The sequence below is a fragment of the Malus sylvestris genome, chromosome 16 (genome assembly GCF_916048215.2).
Source record: "Malus sylvestris chromosome 16, drMalSylv7.2, whole genome shotgun sequence".
NCBI lineage: Eukaryota > Viridiplantae > Streptophyta > Magnoliopsida > Rosales > Rosaceae > Malus > Malus sylvestris.
The window spans coordinates 19,015,363-19,033,297 of record NC_062275.1 but is presented as its reverse complement, the minus strand read 5'-3'; the positions used below and the strand labels follow the sequence as shown (position 1 = coordinate 19,033,297).

Here is a 17,935-nt window from a genome sequence, read left to right as displayed (position 1 = left end):
GATTTGCTATTTAAATTAAATCGAACAAAAATAGGACAGAAACAAATTTTAAGTAGTTCACAAATTAAGAAAAACGAGTTAGGGGTATTGCTATCCACCACCAAATAATCATGCAAACATGTTATGTTTCATTCAAATTTCTTTTATTTCCGGATGAAGATGCTCAAGTTGGCTCAATGTTAGAACTCAACCTATTACTCTTTCTTACGTAGTATGTTAAGAGAATGGCGTTTTCAACTTAACTTAGTCCCTAGCATGCAATCTAGAATGGCGTGTTCATAGATTTAACAAGTAGAAATCATTAAGAACGAAAAGATTTGAGTCATCACAAGGCATCGTAAGTACTGGCGTTGTCTTACTTATCCTAGAAATTGGTTCACATGTTAATCGCAATTAACAAGTACTACTTTAGAACATATGTAGGTCCTCATTCGACAAGGGCAGGCACACACATATTCATAGCATTAGAATCCTAGATATGCTTACTACGTATGCATCCATAGAAAACAAATAAAGAATTCATCAATGAGACAAGTAGTGAACCAAGTTTCATCCATTCATAAAAGTAATTCAACGAAATATCATAACAAAATTGCAATCATATTCGGGGCTTCAAAACAGCCCCTAACTTCTAAAAAATTAGTTACACATAGTTCTCAAAATAAACCAAAAGAAAAACATGAGTTTGAGAAGATAAAACCGAGAGAAGAGAATGCCAAGATTTCCTCATTCCTTTCCTTCCTTTCTCAACGCAGCAGCCTTGCCTTTTTTCCTTCCTTTCCTTCCTTTTTTTCTATTTTTTTTTCCTCTAAAGAACTCTCTTTTGCTGCTGCAACCTACAGCCTTTATGCCCATGCTTGCTGCCCCATTTCTGCTCCATAACTCACCCCACTAACAGCCATTTAGTGATGACAATAAGTGAGAGGAAATGGTAAAACAATTGTAACTTTTTGGGCAACCTTTATGCCAATTACTCCCACTTAACCTCATCTTTAATTCCATTTCATCTGATATTTGAAGAGGTGTCAGCTGGCTTGTTCTTGGCTGCATCAGTTTTGGCTGCTAGTTTTATTGGATATATTGCCTTCAATGCAGTTACAAACTACTCAGCGTCTTGGAAACCTTTTAGTGTTAAAACGGCCATAACTTCTTCTAGAAAACAGATATTAACAATCCGCGAAATGCTCCAGAAAATAGACATCCGTAGCTTTCCAAGAATATAAGGCTCATTCTCTAATTCATTCTGAGTTGTTCACAACTTGCTTCCAAAGTCAGCTGACCTGCACAGGCAGTTTTGACGAATTTGTTACTTAAAGTCCCACTTGTGCTATTTTTCTTTTATTTGCTTGACAAATCCTACAAAACACAAAAACAAAGTAAATAGCTCAAAAATATAAGGAACTAACTAAGAAAAGACAAGTGAATTTGATGTAAAATATATATAAATATGAGCTTATCAAATACCCCCACACTTAGCTTTTGCTAGTCCTCGAGCAAAACGAAGAAAATATGAAAAAGTAGCAACATGAAAAACAATAGTTTCCCCCTATGTGACCCTCATAGAATTTCATTCAAGAAAACAAATCATCAAGAACCTTAGCTAGCACCAAACAAGCTAATCCAAGCTCATCTTCCTTATTCAAATGTTAGCAGTAACTTTTTAATCATCCATGAAGTGTAGTGTGTGTAATAGCCATGCTAATGCAATTTCAAGTTTTTTTTTTTTTAAAACACCACATGCTAACTAGTGATCTTCTCACGGGACATACACTCAATCACACATATGTTTAGTTTAACGTGTTTCGCTCAAAGAATCAGATGTGAAAGATCTACCATAAGCTTGCATAAAGATCTCATCTCTACAATCATAATTGCAAAACTTAAATCAAGAGGACTTTTATTGGTTGTAATGAGGCTTAGGAAGAGGGTTATAGAAATGAAAGGATAGGTAAACACAAGTTCCAAGCTATATTGCAAGCAATTCTCTTGTTGAGATTTACAAGAACTCAAGTTCTCCAACCACTCTACTAATACCTCCAACCACACCCCTAAACTGAAAAAAAACTTTTTATTTGCTTTGTATACTTTTTTTTTCTTTTTTTTTCTTCTCTTTTTTTCTTCTTTTTTTTCTTCTTGTGTTTTTGACGAATTTGTTACTTAAAATCCCACTTGTGCTATTTTTCTTTTATTTGCTTGACAAATCCTACAAAACACAAAAACAAAGTAAATAGCTCAAAAAAATAAGGAACTAGCTAAGAAAAGACAAGTGAATTTGATGTAAAATATATATAAATATGAGCTTATCAAGTAGCCATGAAAGAAGGTATTCTTCATATCAATTTGACGAAGAAACTAACCATGAGAGGTAGCGAGACAACATACAGCGGACGGTGCAAAAGGTGGTCAATTCGACAACCAGGCTAAATGTTTCACCATAATATGCCAGGGCATTGCTAGAAACTCTTAGCAACAAGGCAAGCTTTGTAGCAGTCAATGGAGTCGTCATATTTTCTTTTAAAATGAAAAACCATTTACAACCAACTGTATTCTGATCGGAATAGATGAACAAGACTATAATGTCCATTTTTAGGAGGGCGTTGATCTCTTCTGTCATAGTAGCACGTCATTCAAAATGCTTGGAGACTTGCGAAAAATATGTTGGTTCAACAGAATCAAGTATGGTAAGAACAGCACGAGGAAGAGGGTACCACACGGTGCCATAAAAATAAATTTTTAGTTGAGTGATGCCTTCCTAAATGCGTGTGACCATTGGGTGAGTGGTGATAGTTGTGGAGGAGCATGTGTTATAGGGGGTTGATATAATGATTGCGCTAGCCTAATTTGAGAGGTAGAGGCAAATAGGCAGAAGAGATGGATCTAGAGTTATGAGGGACAAAATCCAGTGTGATGTAGATGTTGAGAGATGCTGTTACAACAACTGAGGTGGTAAAAGATAAGGCTACAGAGTTTGGCCGGCTGACATGAGTTAGAGCCAAGACTGGGCTTGAATAGGCTTGGGCCAGAACAGAGACAGATAAAGGCCCTAGGGGGTCGATGCAGGAGATAAATGAGTGATGTTCAATGAGACTATCAATGAAAAAGCATGTACCTACAAATCACTATAAGGAATATAATTTTCGTTAAGTAAACATGACGTGAGACATAGACATAACCAGTAGATGTATCAAGACAATGATAGCCTTGTGGTAGAAGTTATAACTTATGAAGACACAAGGAATAGAACGACTCATTAGTTTGTGTTATGCGTAAGCCTGAGAAGAGGAAAGCAAAAGCAACAAATTTTTTTTGAGATGAGAGTAGGTTGGATGAGAGTTTAAAATGAGGGAATGTGGACTTGAAGGTAAGAATGCGAAGTTCTGATAAGTAAGGGAGATGATGAGTGTTGAGGATCGATGTGTGTAACATGATGTAGTCCCGATCAAGACCGCGAAGGACCGGTAAGACCAAATCTTTGTTGGAAGATGAGATAGGTTCACCAATAGAGGCAAGGGAGTAAGAAAACGACTTTGCAGTGTGGAGAAACTCTTCAACAATTTGGTGCCCCTTATGTATCTCTTGGGACACTTTAAAATAAGTAATGCTTACCATTCCATTATTCACACAAACCCTTCCATGACTTATCGGCTGCCTTGATTGAGGAATAGTTTCACAAAAATGGAGACGAACCAGAATAACATTGAAGTTGGATTCGAATGTGAGCTTCATTAGCAAAGGATTTATGGGCAAAATGGATTGTGAAAGCCTCCCAAACGTTTTCAATAGTTTTGCAACCAACAATGAGGGAAAAGATTTCCTTGGTAAAGATGGTGGTGAGCTAGGAAATAGTGAGCTGGTTATATTGAACCCAAAGTTCATGAACGAGATTCACAACTTTAGTGATGAGTTGATCCTTATCAGCAGGAACATTAAGGAGGGAAAGAAGGGGATGATTATATTGAACCCAAAGTTCATGAACGAGATTCACAACTTTAGTGATGAGTTGATCCTTATCAGCAGGAACATTAAGGAGGGAAAGAAGGGGATGATAAGTGCCAATCACAAATTTCCATAAGCCATGTCTGATGAGGAACAACTTCATTTAACGAAGCTAAAGCAAATAGTTGGTGTGGTTAAGTTTTTCAAAATTGGCAGTATTAATATTGGGAAGGTGTGGGAGGGAAGGGGAAGAAGAGGCAGAAGTAAATGAGGCCATGGATGATAGAAAACTAAGAAGATTGAAGACTTCAGTGGAAGATTTAGAAGGCAATGAAACCATGTAAAAGACTTAGGAGAGAATAAGACTTAAGATAATTTACTAGAGGCCCTTGATTGATATCAAAGGTTACAATATATAGGAATACAACTAGGTAAATTAATTAGTTCAATGTACAAGGATGTACTCAGTTCAATGTACATGATACATGTGCTCCAATAAAGTCTAACTATTTCTAGGAAAATTTGTGGCATTGGTAGGCCTATGGGCCGTCTTTGTAACAATAACTCTAATATTATTGTATTGAAGAGGCTTAATTAAACCTTCATGAATTGAGAGACCTCATACTTTTATCATAATACTCATAAGGAAATATTTGGAAAAAAAAAAATCTAACCACTATTTTTTTACATTGAAATCATGTTTTAAACGTATTTTAATCTTAACTCATTAGAGCATCTCTAATCATGTTCTCTATTTCAAGTTAAATTTAACTCTTTAGAGCCATTATGGGTTGGTCGAAAAAAATCCCAAAACTCCACCTTGAGATGGAAACCCTTAAGCCCAATATTGGGCTAGGTTAGGTGGTGGCGTGGGGTGTAGGGTCATGGCCTACGATCATTTTGGAATGTATGAATTTCGTTGTAAATCTAGGTTTCATGTAGAGTAGAGATGTTGTAATAATCTACGATGTTAGGCGCAAATGAATGGTGGCTCAAGGCCGTCATCGCAACCTGTTCCTCGAATTTCGTCGAGGAAGGAGGAGCCTAGTGCCTTCGCAAAAAGAGTGCTCATATTACGTCTAAGGTTCAATATTCTTATGATGATTATGACCCAATAGAAATACAGTTTTTATTTATTTTAATTATCATAAAAATAATAGTAATTAATTATTTTTCAAACTTAGGGCTAGTCTGGAATTGCTATGTTTTTTTTTTTAAAACTACTTCTGCTATGTTTTTTTTTTTCAAAATTGAAAAGAAGCAGGTAAATGTTTGGTTAACTATAGTGCTAAAATTGTTTTTAGCAAAAAAAGAATAGGATTGTTAATATGAAAGTTTCATTAATTGGTATTCGACTTGCCTTCAATAATTGTTTGTTTTTATTCAAAAGCATGTGTATAGTTGCTTCCTTTCAACTGTTTTGGACCTATGATTTTGAAGAAAATAATATTTTTTTATTTACCAAACACAATTAAGTTCCTATTTAAAAAAAAATGATGTTTTTGAAAAAATTGAATCAACCCCAAATCAACCCTGATTGTAAGACACCGTCTAGAAAGTCCATGCTTTTAAACCCGGAGCTGCAATTAAACCTAGGGCTAGAAAAAAATCCCAAAAATCCCAAACCAAACCGAAAAAATCCCGATCCCAAACCAAAAAAATCCCAAACCAAAATTCCCGAAATTTTCGGGATATAATCCCAAACCAAACCGAAAGTTTCGGTATAGGATTCGGTTTTGCATTTCATTTTTTCGGTATTCCCATACCGAACCGAAAAAAAATTATATATATATATATATTATTTTTTAATTATAAGAAATTTATTTGAACCGTTCATTGTTTTAGATTTAATCTGTGCCATTGATTTGTTTCAGGTCAGATCCCATTTCACAGTTCCATTCCCATAGTTTTCGTATGCTACCTTCTTTCCGTCTCTGTTGTAATCTGGGTGGTGGATAGAAGTTTTTTTATGAGTGCAAGCTTCTTTCATGAGATGAGGAAGAAATTACAGCTGTTGAAAGGAGGTACATCAATGCCATGATATTTCAGAGTTCCATCTTGCCTTCCTCGTATGATTTATTAGAACCAAATGTTTCCTTCACTGCTGTTACCAAATGTTTCCTTCACTACCGTTAGGACTTTGCATTAATAATATATTGTTCCTCTTAGATAATTTGTGTTTGTTTACAATGTAAACTTTACATATCTAAAAGCTTAATATTTTATCTTTTTTGTTTTCTTCCTCTGAATCTACATTGTTTTAATTGTGGATCATCCAACGATCTATTAATTATTCCAGAAGTTTCCAATCCTTTTTTTTTGTGGTTAAAAATGTAGTGATCGTACTGAATTAACTAATATTGCAGAAACCTTCTTGGGGAATATTTGGCCACCCTGAACAAGAAGGAGCTTGAGCATCAACTGGAGACTGGCAGTGGGCAAATTGTTACTTTGGTTATATGTTAGCAGCATGCATGCATATGAAGCTATGTCAAATTGGGTCCAAAAGCCCAAAAGTCCAAAAGCCCAAAACCATTTCGGGATTCCCGATTTGTCCCGAAATCCCGAAATTATTTCGGAATTCCCGAAAATTTGGTTTGGGATCGGTATTGAAATTGGGATTCCCGAAAATTTCAGTTTGGGAATCGGGACAAGGGTTTCGGTATGGAATCCCATACCGAACCACCCCTAATTAAACCTAAGACGGCCTCGTTATCTTAAGAATAAAATGGGCCCCACAAGGTGCAAGGCCAATAAAACTAGTCTCTGTTGTGCTCCCCCACATTTGTCACCGACCCTATGTAACCCTGCATCCCCTTCTTTTTATTTGTACCCCCATCAATTTTAGTTTTCTCAATTATATATTCCTTTAATTTTTCACATTTCAATAATTAAAATTAATTCCTCAAACAAACAAAAAAAATCATATTAACAGAGGGAAAAAAGAAAAGTAAAATTTCCATTTCCAAAAAAAGAAAAATAATTAATCAAAATTCAATAAAATGAAAAATCCAAAAATCTAAATTAAATAAAATTAGAATTTCTTTTTCGGGTTCCGCCCTTGCCCAATTCTCTCTCTCTCTCTCTCTCTCTCTCTCCTGCTCCTTCGACCCATCTCTCTTTTTCTCTCTTTCTTCCTCTCTCTCTCTCTCTCTCTAGAATCTCAGGGCTTCCGTTGGCCATTGTGAATAAGCTCTAGTCTTCGTTGCAGGTTCGTACCACTATTCGATCTATTGGATATCGTTTCCGAGATTCCGTTTTCTGTTCCTTCTGTAATTTTTATTTTGAATTTCGTCGCTCTAGGGTCCATAGGGTTTCTATTTGATCGCGGTCGAAGGGGATTGATTATCCACGATCTTAGTTTGATTGGTTCGGTTTTTTGTGGGTTTTTAATTGGGTTGAGTTTCCTGCAATTGGGTTCATCAAAATGGTTCTGACTTTTTAGGGTTTTTGATTAGCAATTTCATGCTTTCAATCTGTTTGGTTTCAATTCAGTTTGGTTTCTTTAAGTATTTGGAGTTTCGATTTTAGGGTTTATTGGTTTTTGGTATTTCGGACGTGGGTTTTTGGTTTAGGGAATGGTAACCGATAAGCTGTTTGGTTGCATAGAAAATCATGGAAATTTATGATTAAGTTTAATATTTATTGCGTTTATGTTGCCTTAAGTCTTGATTGCTGTAAAACTGTCATCCTCTTAGCCATCAGTTGAGCTGAGATTTTTGTTTTGTCAGGCCCCAATTAAATTGATTTTCTTTTTTTTTTTAAATTTTACGGTCTTCTCACATTTGCTAGCAACCAGACAGGACAGAAAGGGTGATTCAGTTTGTTAAATTTGAATTTGGTTAACATTTCTCCCCTGAAATTCAAAAGTTGTGATGTCTTTTGTTTTATTTATTGGCTCTTTAAGCATTATTGTGTAATTGAGTAAAAGAAAAGTTGCTTGTAGTGTGCACATGCTTCTGTTCGTGCAATTTTGGTTGAAATCCTAATGTGAATAAATTTCTTTGTTGGTTGTTTTTCTCCTATCATGTGAGCAGGGTTGGAAAAGTGTGAGGACAGGAGTTTTGGAGTGGAAAATGGCTGGGATTTCTAGTGAAGAGTCTGGACCAGGAAGGTCTACAGAGGGGATTTCAAGTGGGCAGCGTTGTCTCTCTGGGGAAGCCTTAGCAGAATGGCGGTCCTCTGAGCAGGTGGAAAATGGAACCCCATCTACTTCGCCCCCTTATTGGGACTCTGATGATGACGACGACGGTGGTATTGTTTTATGCACTACATATGCTAATTGCCTAGTGTGTTAGAATGTGTATTCCATTTTTTTTTTCAATAATACCAGGCTTGTGGAAATTTTGAATCAATGGATCAAAAAGATACCAAATCTAGATACCAATGTTTTATAGCTACTATACAGATGATATTGTTATTTCCAAATACATTTATGTATTTTACTTGAAAATGTGAAATAACATAGTATACTTTCACAGGCTTCAGTCAGTTTCTTTTTTTTTCAAAATCTTATTAAACCTGCCCTTGCATAATTTTACTTTACTTTTGACTGCACATCTCTGCATGGTATCAGTTTTATAATGTCATTTCCTCCCAAATTTCTGATTTGATATAAAGGTTTAATTCATCTTTTGGTATATTTCGTTTCTAATTACCCTTTCACTCCGCCATGGATTGAAAATTTAGTCTTCCTTTATTCTATTGTAAGAAATAAGAAACTCTACATTTCCCATGTCATTTATTAGTGAGTGTTTCTGCTCTCAAATTTTATTTGGATGATTTGTTAAATGTTCACAAACCTCTTACTTTATAGGGCCAAAGCCATCAGAGTTATATGGAAAATATACGTGGAAGATAGAGAAGTTTTCTCAAATTAACAAAAGGGAACTTCGTAGTAATGCTTTTGAGGTTGGCGGCTACAAGTGGTATGAATTCTGAATATGCTTAATTTCTGTGCATGTTGAGCATACAAAAATGCTATCACCTTAGTTTGCTTGTTTAGATTGTTCATATTCACCGTGTATGTGGTGAGACATGTATTCTTTCATAGACATCAGTTAGTTTTTATTTTCTTTGTTGTTGGGGCAAAACCAAATCATCCCGACCCCACTTGGTGGGATAAGGCTTTGTTGTTGTTGTTGTTGTTTAATATTTATTTATGTAGGGGAAGGATATGCCCCTTGAACAAAATTCTTACATGCACATGCTGCTGTAAAGTTGTGATTTGAATGCTTGTAGGACAGAGAATGGCTGGTTGAAAGATTTGTGTAACTATTTAACATGTACTGTATTTTTAATTTTTGGCTTCGGCGAATTGGTAATCATTGAGTCCTCCTTTTTCCAGACAACACATGCAAAGACTCTACCCACGAATAATTAGTTAAGTAATTAGTGGAACTATTACAGACTGTTTTTCCTCTTCCTTATGCTAAACAGTGAATGTATTTGACATACCATGTAATGCTCTAATCATGGGTGGTTATTTTGCAAACATATTGGGGGTACATCTTCAGGATTCCTTTTGTACCCACCAAGGGAATGTAGCCTGAACTCATTTCTGAAGGGTTGCATAAGTGCTGCAGTGTGAGAAATGTATATGTCCACGAGACATAGTTACCCCTAAAGTTTGGCGCATATTTACTGATAGATGCATGTGGCTTGGGCAAACAGTCATCATAAGATGAGTTAGTTTTGAAATTTTTGTTGTGGCAGGTATATCTTGATCTATCCCCAGGGTTGTGATGTTTGCAACCATCTCTCTTTGTTTCTTTGTGTAGCTAATCATGACAAACTTCTTCCAGGTGTGTTATTGTTTCCTTTGTTGAATTATCTTGATTATCAATTATGTTTGGGGTATAATTATGGAATTTCTTGTTTGTCTGTCTACCAGGTTGGAGCCATTTTGCTCAGTTTACTATAGCTGTGGTAAATAAAGACCCTAAGAAGTCGAAATATTCTGGTTGGTTGGTTAATAATTTTTTTTTGTTTGTTCCAGTGGGTTCTTAATTTATCCATTACCAAGTTTGAGTGCGCATAAAACTTTTGTAGATACATTACATCGCTTTTGGAAGAAAGAGCACGACTGGGGATGGAAAAAATTCATGGAGCTGTCAAAAGTATTAGATGGGTTTATTGATGCTGACACTCTTATAATAAAGGCGCAAGTCCAAGTCATCAGGTGCTCTATGATTGTTTAAGCTATAATTTGATTTATTGAAGAATCAATCTTGTATTTTTGACTTATAATCAGAAAAAGAGTATCATAGTTAGGTCTCAACATAACCACTTGTTTTGCAAATTCAAGGATACGTTATAGCTAAGAATGCACTATATCTTGTCTATTGAAGGGAATCCACTTCTTATGGATTTTTATTTATCTAGTTTTTACTTTTTATTTATAGTTTTTTGTAAGTTAATGTCTCCTCTGTTTTGATATTGAAGTGCATCCTCTTATGTTGTCCTATTTTGTTTTTAAATCCAGCTTTACTATAAAGCTCCCCATTTAAACTCACATTTTGACCTTTGGTGGCTGAATATTGTTTTGGCAATTTATCATGTTGCTTTCGGTGTTTTCATTTGCATGGAATTTATTCGTCTTTGTAAGTGTTCCTATTCTTTGCTTCTTGTTTTGTAGGGAGAAAGCAGACCGGCCCTTTCGCTGCCTTGATTGTCAATATAGGAGAGAACTTGTTAGGGTATACTTGACAAATGTAGAGCAAATTTGCCGTCGTTTTGTGGAAGAGAAAAGAAGTAAACTTGGAAAGTTGATAGAGGATAAAGCTAGATGGTCAAGGTATGTCTTTGATTTTGGAACTTCTATCATGTTACTGTTTGGAATGATCACGACTGAGTTAACTATACAATTCCCTATTTTGGAAGACATAATGTTTTGAGCTTACCTTTACCGTGCTTCATGGTTCTTGTAAATGTGACTTGGTAGGACTTTAATGAAATTTTTGCTATCTGCTGGATTTTTAGTAACATGGTCACTTGGGTTCATGTGTGTTCTTGGACGCATGTATGTCTGCATATGTTTGTACATTTATTCACTTACTGGTTACTTGGTTAGTGGTTACATGTAATTCATTTCTTGATAACATTTCCTTTGATGTGGTCGCAGCTTCTGCTCCTTCTGGGTGGGAATTGAACAAAATGCTAGGCGTCGTATGTCAAGGGAGAAGATGGATGCAGTCCTGAAAGTAGTTGTTAAGCACTTTTTTATTGAGAAAGAAGTCACATCTACGTTGGTAATGGACTCATTGTATAGTGGTTTAAAGGCTCTTGAAGGCCAAACTAAGTCCAAGAAAAGTAAGGTGAAACTATTGGATACTGAAGAAGTGCGAGCGCCAATTGTTCGTGTAGAGAAAGATATGTTTGTATTGGTGGATGATGTTCTGATGCTACTTGAGAGGGCTGCCTTGGAACCATTACCTCCAAAAGATGAGAAGGGTCCTCAAAATCGTACGAAAGTGAGTAGCTAACATCCTATACTAAGCAATGATGTTTGGTTGGTTGGTTGGTCTGACGCGTTTAAATCTCGGTTGTTGGTTGTGTGGTATAAAGGATTCAATTCCTTTTTTTTTTTTTTGTAGATATTTCATATTGTCAGCTACGTTTATGTTCAGGATATTGGAAAATCATTATCCGGTTAGGAAAAGACTTGTCTAACAACAAGAAGTTCATTTCAACCTAGGATTTTTGGTTTACAGTTCTTTCTAACTTCTGACCATAAAAGGAAACTCTATACCCTTTATTCCCACGTCCTGAATTATGCTTCTCCTCACTGCTATTGGAAATTTGGATACATTGAATGCCATTATTCTCTTTATAAATTTTAGTAGTCTAGTATATCTTGATATCTAGCAGCGCTGTTCACTGTTCACTGACTGGTTAACTCACTGTTCAAGGTTTTTGTTGTTCTAGTCAAAACTCATTCTAAGGGCAAAGATCAATAGATGCAAAGATCAATAGATGTTGGTGTTTTAGTGATTAGAAGGATTCTTCATATCAAATTCTCACTTCTAGCCATCAAGGGAGTGCAAAATTAATATGAATAGGAATTTAGTACGTTTTGTAGCAAATAAGGAACATATTATAGTTGTTGGTGAGGATGTGTAATATGTGTTTAGTTTCCACTCTTTTAACTGCATGATTTCTGAACAATCATTCTGCTATTCTGTCAGGATGGAAATTCTGGAGATGACTTCAACAAAGATTCTATTGAGCGGGATGAAAGGCGTCTTACGGAATTGGGTCGTAGGACTGTAGAAATATTTGTCCTTGCTCATATTTTCAGGTGTTCTATTAGTCCTAATATATTCTTTTCTTGTTTATGTAATATTTGAAGATTGTCCCTTGGCCTTCTTTATTTTGAATCAGTTGCGAATTCTACTATTGTGGGTATGTTTCATACTAAATGGTAGGAGACTTATGGTTTATGATTTTATCTGTTAGTGAGAATTTTGGTTGGTAATGGATATGGGTCCTTATTATTGTGCTATCATCAAATTTTCATTTATATATTTTCTTTCATAGGACGTGGCATGCCATGTTTCTTTTAGGATTGTGGTTCCTGGTATACTACACAAATTGAAATAGGTAGTGTTATGAAGAATGATTCATTCAAGTACTTTGAACTAAGCTGCTGCCTTGTGGCTGGAATTAAAAATGATGTAATTTAGATCATCGCCCACGTAGGATAAGGGATTTTTGGATCCTGCACTATGAGTACACATTAAGAAGTAAGATATGGATTTTCATTGTTAGTAATTTTTTTTGCAAATTATTGCATATTATCTAGTTAATGCCATCTCCTTTGGTAATGTGGAATGGCTTCATAGTTAGAATCTTTGCCTAGTGAAAATAACAGTGCTTTTTCATTTTGGGCTTATTTTACCTCAAAACAGGTTAAGAGTGCGCATTTTGCGTTCTAATGAAGTTAGCAATTTTTTATTAGTGGAATTCAAATATTTACATTTTGGATTATGAATATTCCCTTAGTGGATGATTGTTGATAATTTCGGAATTTGGACTATGAAAACCAATTGTACACCACTCTTTTCAACAGTCACGTGATATTCATATTTACTTGCCTATTCTTATTGATGGTGCCATTCTTTGTCCTATTTACATGCAGCAACAAAATTGAAGTTGCTTATCATGAATCTGTTGCATTGAAGAGGCAAGAGGAACTCATCCGTGAGGAAGAAGCAGCATGGCAGGCTGAAAGTGAGCAGAAGGCAAAGCGAGGAGCTACTGAAAAGGAAAAGAAGACAAAGAAAAAACAGGTTTGATTCTGTTCTATGTAATATCTTGTTTAGAATGTAAATGCGACTTTTCAGAGTAGTTTTAGAGGATTATGATATTCCGAACTGGCCTATTAATGTGAATCAGTAGTGAGTCTAACACCATATGCCTCAACAGTTGTCAGCTGAAATGCTGTATTTGTTGATGACATATTAATTCCTTTCCTCTCATTCAAAAACACCAATTGGTTAATTAGTAGCACAATAATTTTTAGGATTACTATGTGGGAAAAAGCAGCCTCATGGGAATTGAATGTTTTTCTAGTAGCCTTTATTGGAATGGATATGTTTAGGAATGTTGCCAAGTCTATTTCCATGGATACTGGATAGGGTGCGTGTCTTTCTGAACAATGTTATCTTTTGGCTTCATTTTGTTCATATATTGCCACTTTGAAGACGAGACTGCCACGTGGGATCCATTTTTAACTAATCTTACCTTCTAATCTTCTATTTGGGTCCTTTAGAAAGTTGAAAAAATTCTCTTCCCACTCTAGGATGGAAACTATAATCTATTATATGATGCTACCTTTTTGTTAACCTTAGTTGAAATTGAAACCACTGCAATAAGGAAGGGTTATTGGTTGCATTTGCTAAAAGTGTTTCCTTATTTTTCCCATTGATTGTTCACACACCTCCCTTGCTTCTTTTCTACAGGCTAAACAGAAAAAGAACAACCGGAAGGGTAAGGACAAAGGGAGGGAGGAAAGGCCCGATGTAGTAGCACAAGAGAAACAAGAACACCCTACTGAAGAAATGAAAGACTACACACGGGATGAAGAACAACCTGTACTTGAAAAGCCAGATACGCTGGAAGATGTATCTGATGTGTCTGATTCAGTGGATGGTGTTGCTGAAGTACCTCCGCTTGATTCTGAAGACAGAGATGCTGGTCCAATAAATTGGGATACCGACACATTAGAAGTCCATCCTCCCACAGAAGCTAGTAGCAGTGGTATTACTGGACTGTCATCCTTGCAAAACGGAGTAACTGAAATAAAGAGTCAATCTGTGATGGATGATAGTTCCTCAACATGTTCTACAGATTCTGTCCCATCAGTGGTAATGAATGGGTCATATAAGGGGAACTCATTATCTAGCTACAAAAACCAGAAATCTCCTAGCAGGTAAATATATAGCTTACATATCATGCTCTGAACTTGATGATTATACAAGGCACTTAATCAATGTACTGAATTCAAAATTGCAGGGGGAAACACCAACTCCCCAAGGCAATAAGTGATGGGAACAGTTGGCCAAATGAGACGGAAAGTCAGCCTTCTGGGCCTGTAGCGGATGCAGGATATCGGAACGATGCTTCTGGAAGTAGTAGTAAGGTGGGTGCATTTGAGTCAGAGCCTGCTGTTCACTCATTGCAGGATCGGATTAAATGGCTGGAGCAACATGTTGTTAAGAAGGTGGATATTTTTTTTTATCTGTAGAATTTTTATGGTGTCCACCTAGTTTTGAAGAGTTTGTTGCTGTTGTTGGCCCATCACTTGTATTTTTAACACCATAATTTGTTTAAGTCAGTGTCCTCAATGTTTCCTCTTGCATTTGCGATATTTTCATTATTCCTTGCTATCCCTAAACCCTGAACTTGTCAGCATTAATTGCAATTTCTTTTATTTTTATTTTTTATTATCCATGAGTGACATAATTTTTTTGCACGTGGTGTATAACAGGAGGAAGAAGTTGTATCTCTGCAGAAAAAATTGAGTATCAATGATGGGGTTGATTTAGAAAGACCCTTGAAAGACAAGACACCAGCAGTAACATCCTCTCCTGGAAGCCCTTCTAAAGATGTGCCCCTGAATGGTCCACCAAAGTCAGAGAGCCAGAGTAGTGCTGTTGTAGAATCTATTCCACTTAGAAAAGGATCCTCAATTGGTGCACAACAGACTGAGAGAGTGGTACCTTTGACTACTTCACCGCAGAATAATGGCATGTCCAAACCTCATACTCAGAAGCCTACTACTCCAAAACCAGCTGAAAAAGCCATGGCACAGCAAATGCCTGTGATGTCTAGGCCTTCCAGTGCTCCTCTTGTTCCTGGTCCGAGGCCTACTTCTACTGTTGTGCCTACAGTTCAAGCTCAAACTGCTCCTCAGCTTGCCCGTTCAGTAAGTGCAGTGGGCCGGTTGGGGCCTGATCCATCGCCAGCAACTCATAGTTATGTTCCCCAGTCTTATAGAAATGCCATACTAGGTAACCATGTTGCTTCAGGTTCAACTGGTCTCGCACATACTAACTCCCCAAGTTCGGGAGTGAGCCCATCCCCAGTATACTCTCAGTCACCAGCCTTGGTATCTGCTCCAATGTTCTTACCTCGGAGCTCTGATATGATGGACCCAAGCCCAGTTAAGTCAGGCTTCCCGTTTGGCATGGTGACGCGGGATGTGTTGCATAATGGACCCCAGTGGATGGATAATTGTCAACGGGAATCAAGCAAAGGCATGAACTATGATCCCTCCTCCTTGCTTAATGATCAAAATTTCGACTACTTCCATCCTTTACATGGTGGGCAAAGGGAACACTTGTCTACTGAGTTCCCAGCCTGTACATCTGGGCGCCAAACCCAAGGTGTATCGGCAGATGAGTTCCCACACCTTGATATCATCAATGATCTGCTTGATGATGAACATGGCTTTGGTGCAGCTAGAGGAAGCTCTGCCTTTCACTCCGGTAATGGGCCAAGTCACTTAAATCGGCAGTTTTCTTACCCTGGCGATTTGGGCATATCTAATGACATGGGATCTGCAACCAGCTCGTGTAGGTTTGAGAGAACACGGAGTTACCAAGATGATGGGTACCAGAGGGGCTACACATTAGGGGGCCATTTCGAACCACTTAGGGAATTTACTCCGCAAGCTGGTTCGCTACCTTATGTGAATGGGCCAATTGATGGGTTAGTTCCAAACCAGTGGGCAATGGCTGGTTCTGATCTATCTCAACTTGGCATGAGGAACACAGGACCTGATGGTTACCCATACTACAATCCAGAATATTCGAATATGGCATGCAGGGCGAATGGTTACACTGTATTCCGGCCTTCTAAACAACAGTGAAAGAGAATGAAGGAACGATGGAGCCTGCCCGCAAACTAGTGGGTCACTGTCCGTTGTAATAATGTATTCGAGGAAATTGCTGGGTCATTACATTTGGAGTGAGGTTGTAATCTTTTTCATAAGAAAACATTTTGTAAAGAGTGTTTCTTCCACCCTTTTCTTAAGTTAGAAATGAAGGCTTGGTTTATATGCTGGGGTTTCTCTGTTCTCGGTTGAAGAAGCAGGCTTCAAATTTTTTCTCTTAACACTTATGCTCCTACCGCTTTGAGTGAAAGTTTTTTACTACTGTGATGTCCCCAAGTATCAAGCTCGTATTCGCTAGGTGCCTCCTCCTCTCGGGTGCGTCATGCTCCCGGCACACAATTTCCGGCAGAGCCACAACGGATTTGAACAATATAAACCTTTGAAAAGAGTACATGGTTTAAACATTGACTACTAGTTGTCTACATTGCATACCATTGGCAGGACTATTGACAAAAGCTTGTTCGGGTCAAAATTAAATTAATAGGCCTCACTCGAGGAGAGATTTCTACCATGTACCTATTTTCTTATGTCGTTTCTCTTCTTTCATCACGTGAGAGAAAGATGGGAATAGTGAACCGGCTACACTCAAGATTTTGCCATGTTTAAATATTACTTTATGTGAAAAGTTTGACAATCTTTTCTGTAATAAGGTGTTGAAGAAAGAAACAGTCATGTTTTAATTTATCCCCATCGGAGAGAGTAGTCCCTTTTGGAATTGGATTTTTACCTATCGTAATGGATGACTTCAGAGTTTGTTTTATGTCCATTAGTGTCGAGTCCCTGGATCTTTCCTATACCACTAAACGATTTGGACTATATTCATATATCACGTATTTATTGGATTTTTTTTAGGATAACTAATGAAAAATGTTTGAAAACTTTGAATTTTAACGATAAGGACAAAATAAAGGGTAAATTGAATAGTACCATGATTGACTTTTTAGTTAAAAATATGGTTTTTCGTTAAAGTGAACAGTATCTGAAGCTTTTCATTAAAGTTCCCCCCATTTTTTTTAATAGTGGAAACACAATTCATGTTGTATTATTTTATGTGTTACTACTATAAGAATAAATAATATGCATATCATCTAATCTAAATCTAGATATTATAATCTAAATGGAATAAAATGTCGTGTTTTGAATACACGAAAAAACTGCTGACATTTTTCTTATATGACATAAATTAACCAATGGATGAAGGAATTAGCAAAAGTAAAAAGTAAAAATAAGAAACAATGGAATCATGCTTAGCTGCTGAAAGAAGAGTAGCAAGTACTGTTGAAAATCCAATTGAAAATTAACACGTTTCTAAACAAATGAAATTGAAAACTAAGAGAAAGAAACACCACTATCCTAACGGACCAGTCCAAGTACCAAAGCTCGATCTCTGAGGCTCTATCCGGATTTCGGAAGATGTGGAGACTTTAGCCAAGAAAAGGGTAAAAAAAAAAAGGACTCCAAGAACGGGAGGGGCTCCTTGTGGAGCCAATGGGTAATACTTCAGAAAGCATCTTAGCAAGTACCTGTAATGGCCGACTTCGTGTGGACAATTCCAACTCTACTGATTGACCTAACTGACTAATTTTCTAGACACAAAGCTAA

The 17,935-nt window shown here is 36.8% G+C and overlaps 1 protein-coding gene across 1 annotated transcript; it reads left to right on the top strand.

The window, feature by feature from the left end:
* The first annotated feature begins 6,979 nt into the window (after positions 1-6,979).
* On the top strand, positions 6,980-16,498 carry LOC126607226 (TNF receptor-associated factor homolog 1a-like). The gene is made up of 13 exons (XM_050274746.1): positions 6,980-7,147; positions 7,974-8,190; positions 8,753-8,864; positions 9,652-9,740; positions 9,830-9,898; positions 9,988-10,117; positions 10,574-10,732; positions 11,060-11,408; positions 12,123-12,235; positions 13,076-13,226; positions 13,899-14,368; positions 14,452-14,659; positions 14,927-16,498. The coding sequence occupies exons 2-13, from the start codon at positions 8,013-8,015 to the stop codon at positions 16,307-16,309; spliced, it is 3,411 nt and encodes a 1,136-aa protein (XP_050130703.1). The 5' UTR covers positions 6,980-7,147; positions 7,974-8,012; the 3' UTR covers positions 16,310-16,498.
* Positions 16,499-17,935: the final 1,437 nt, after the last annotated feature.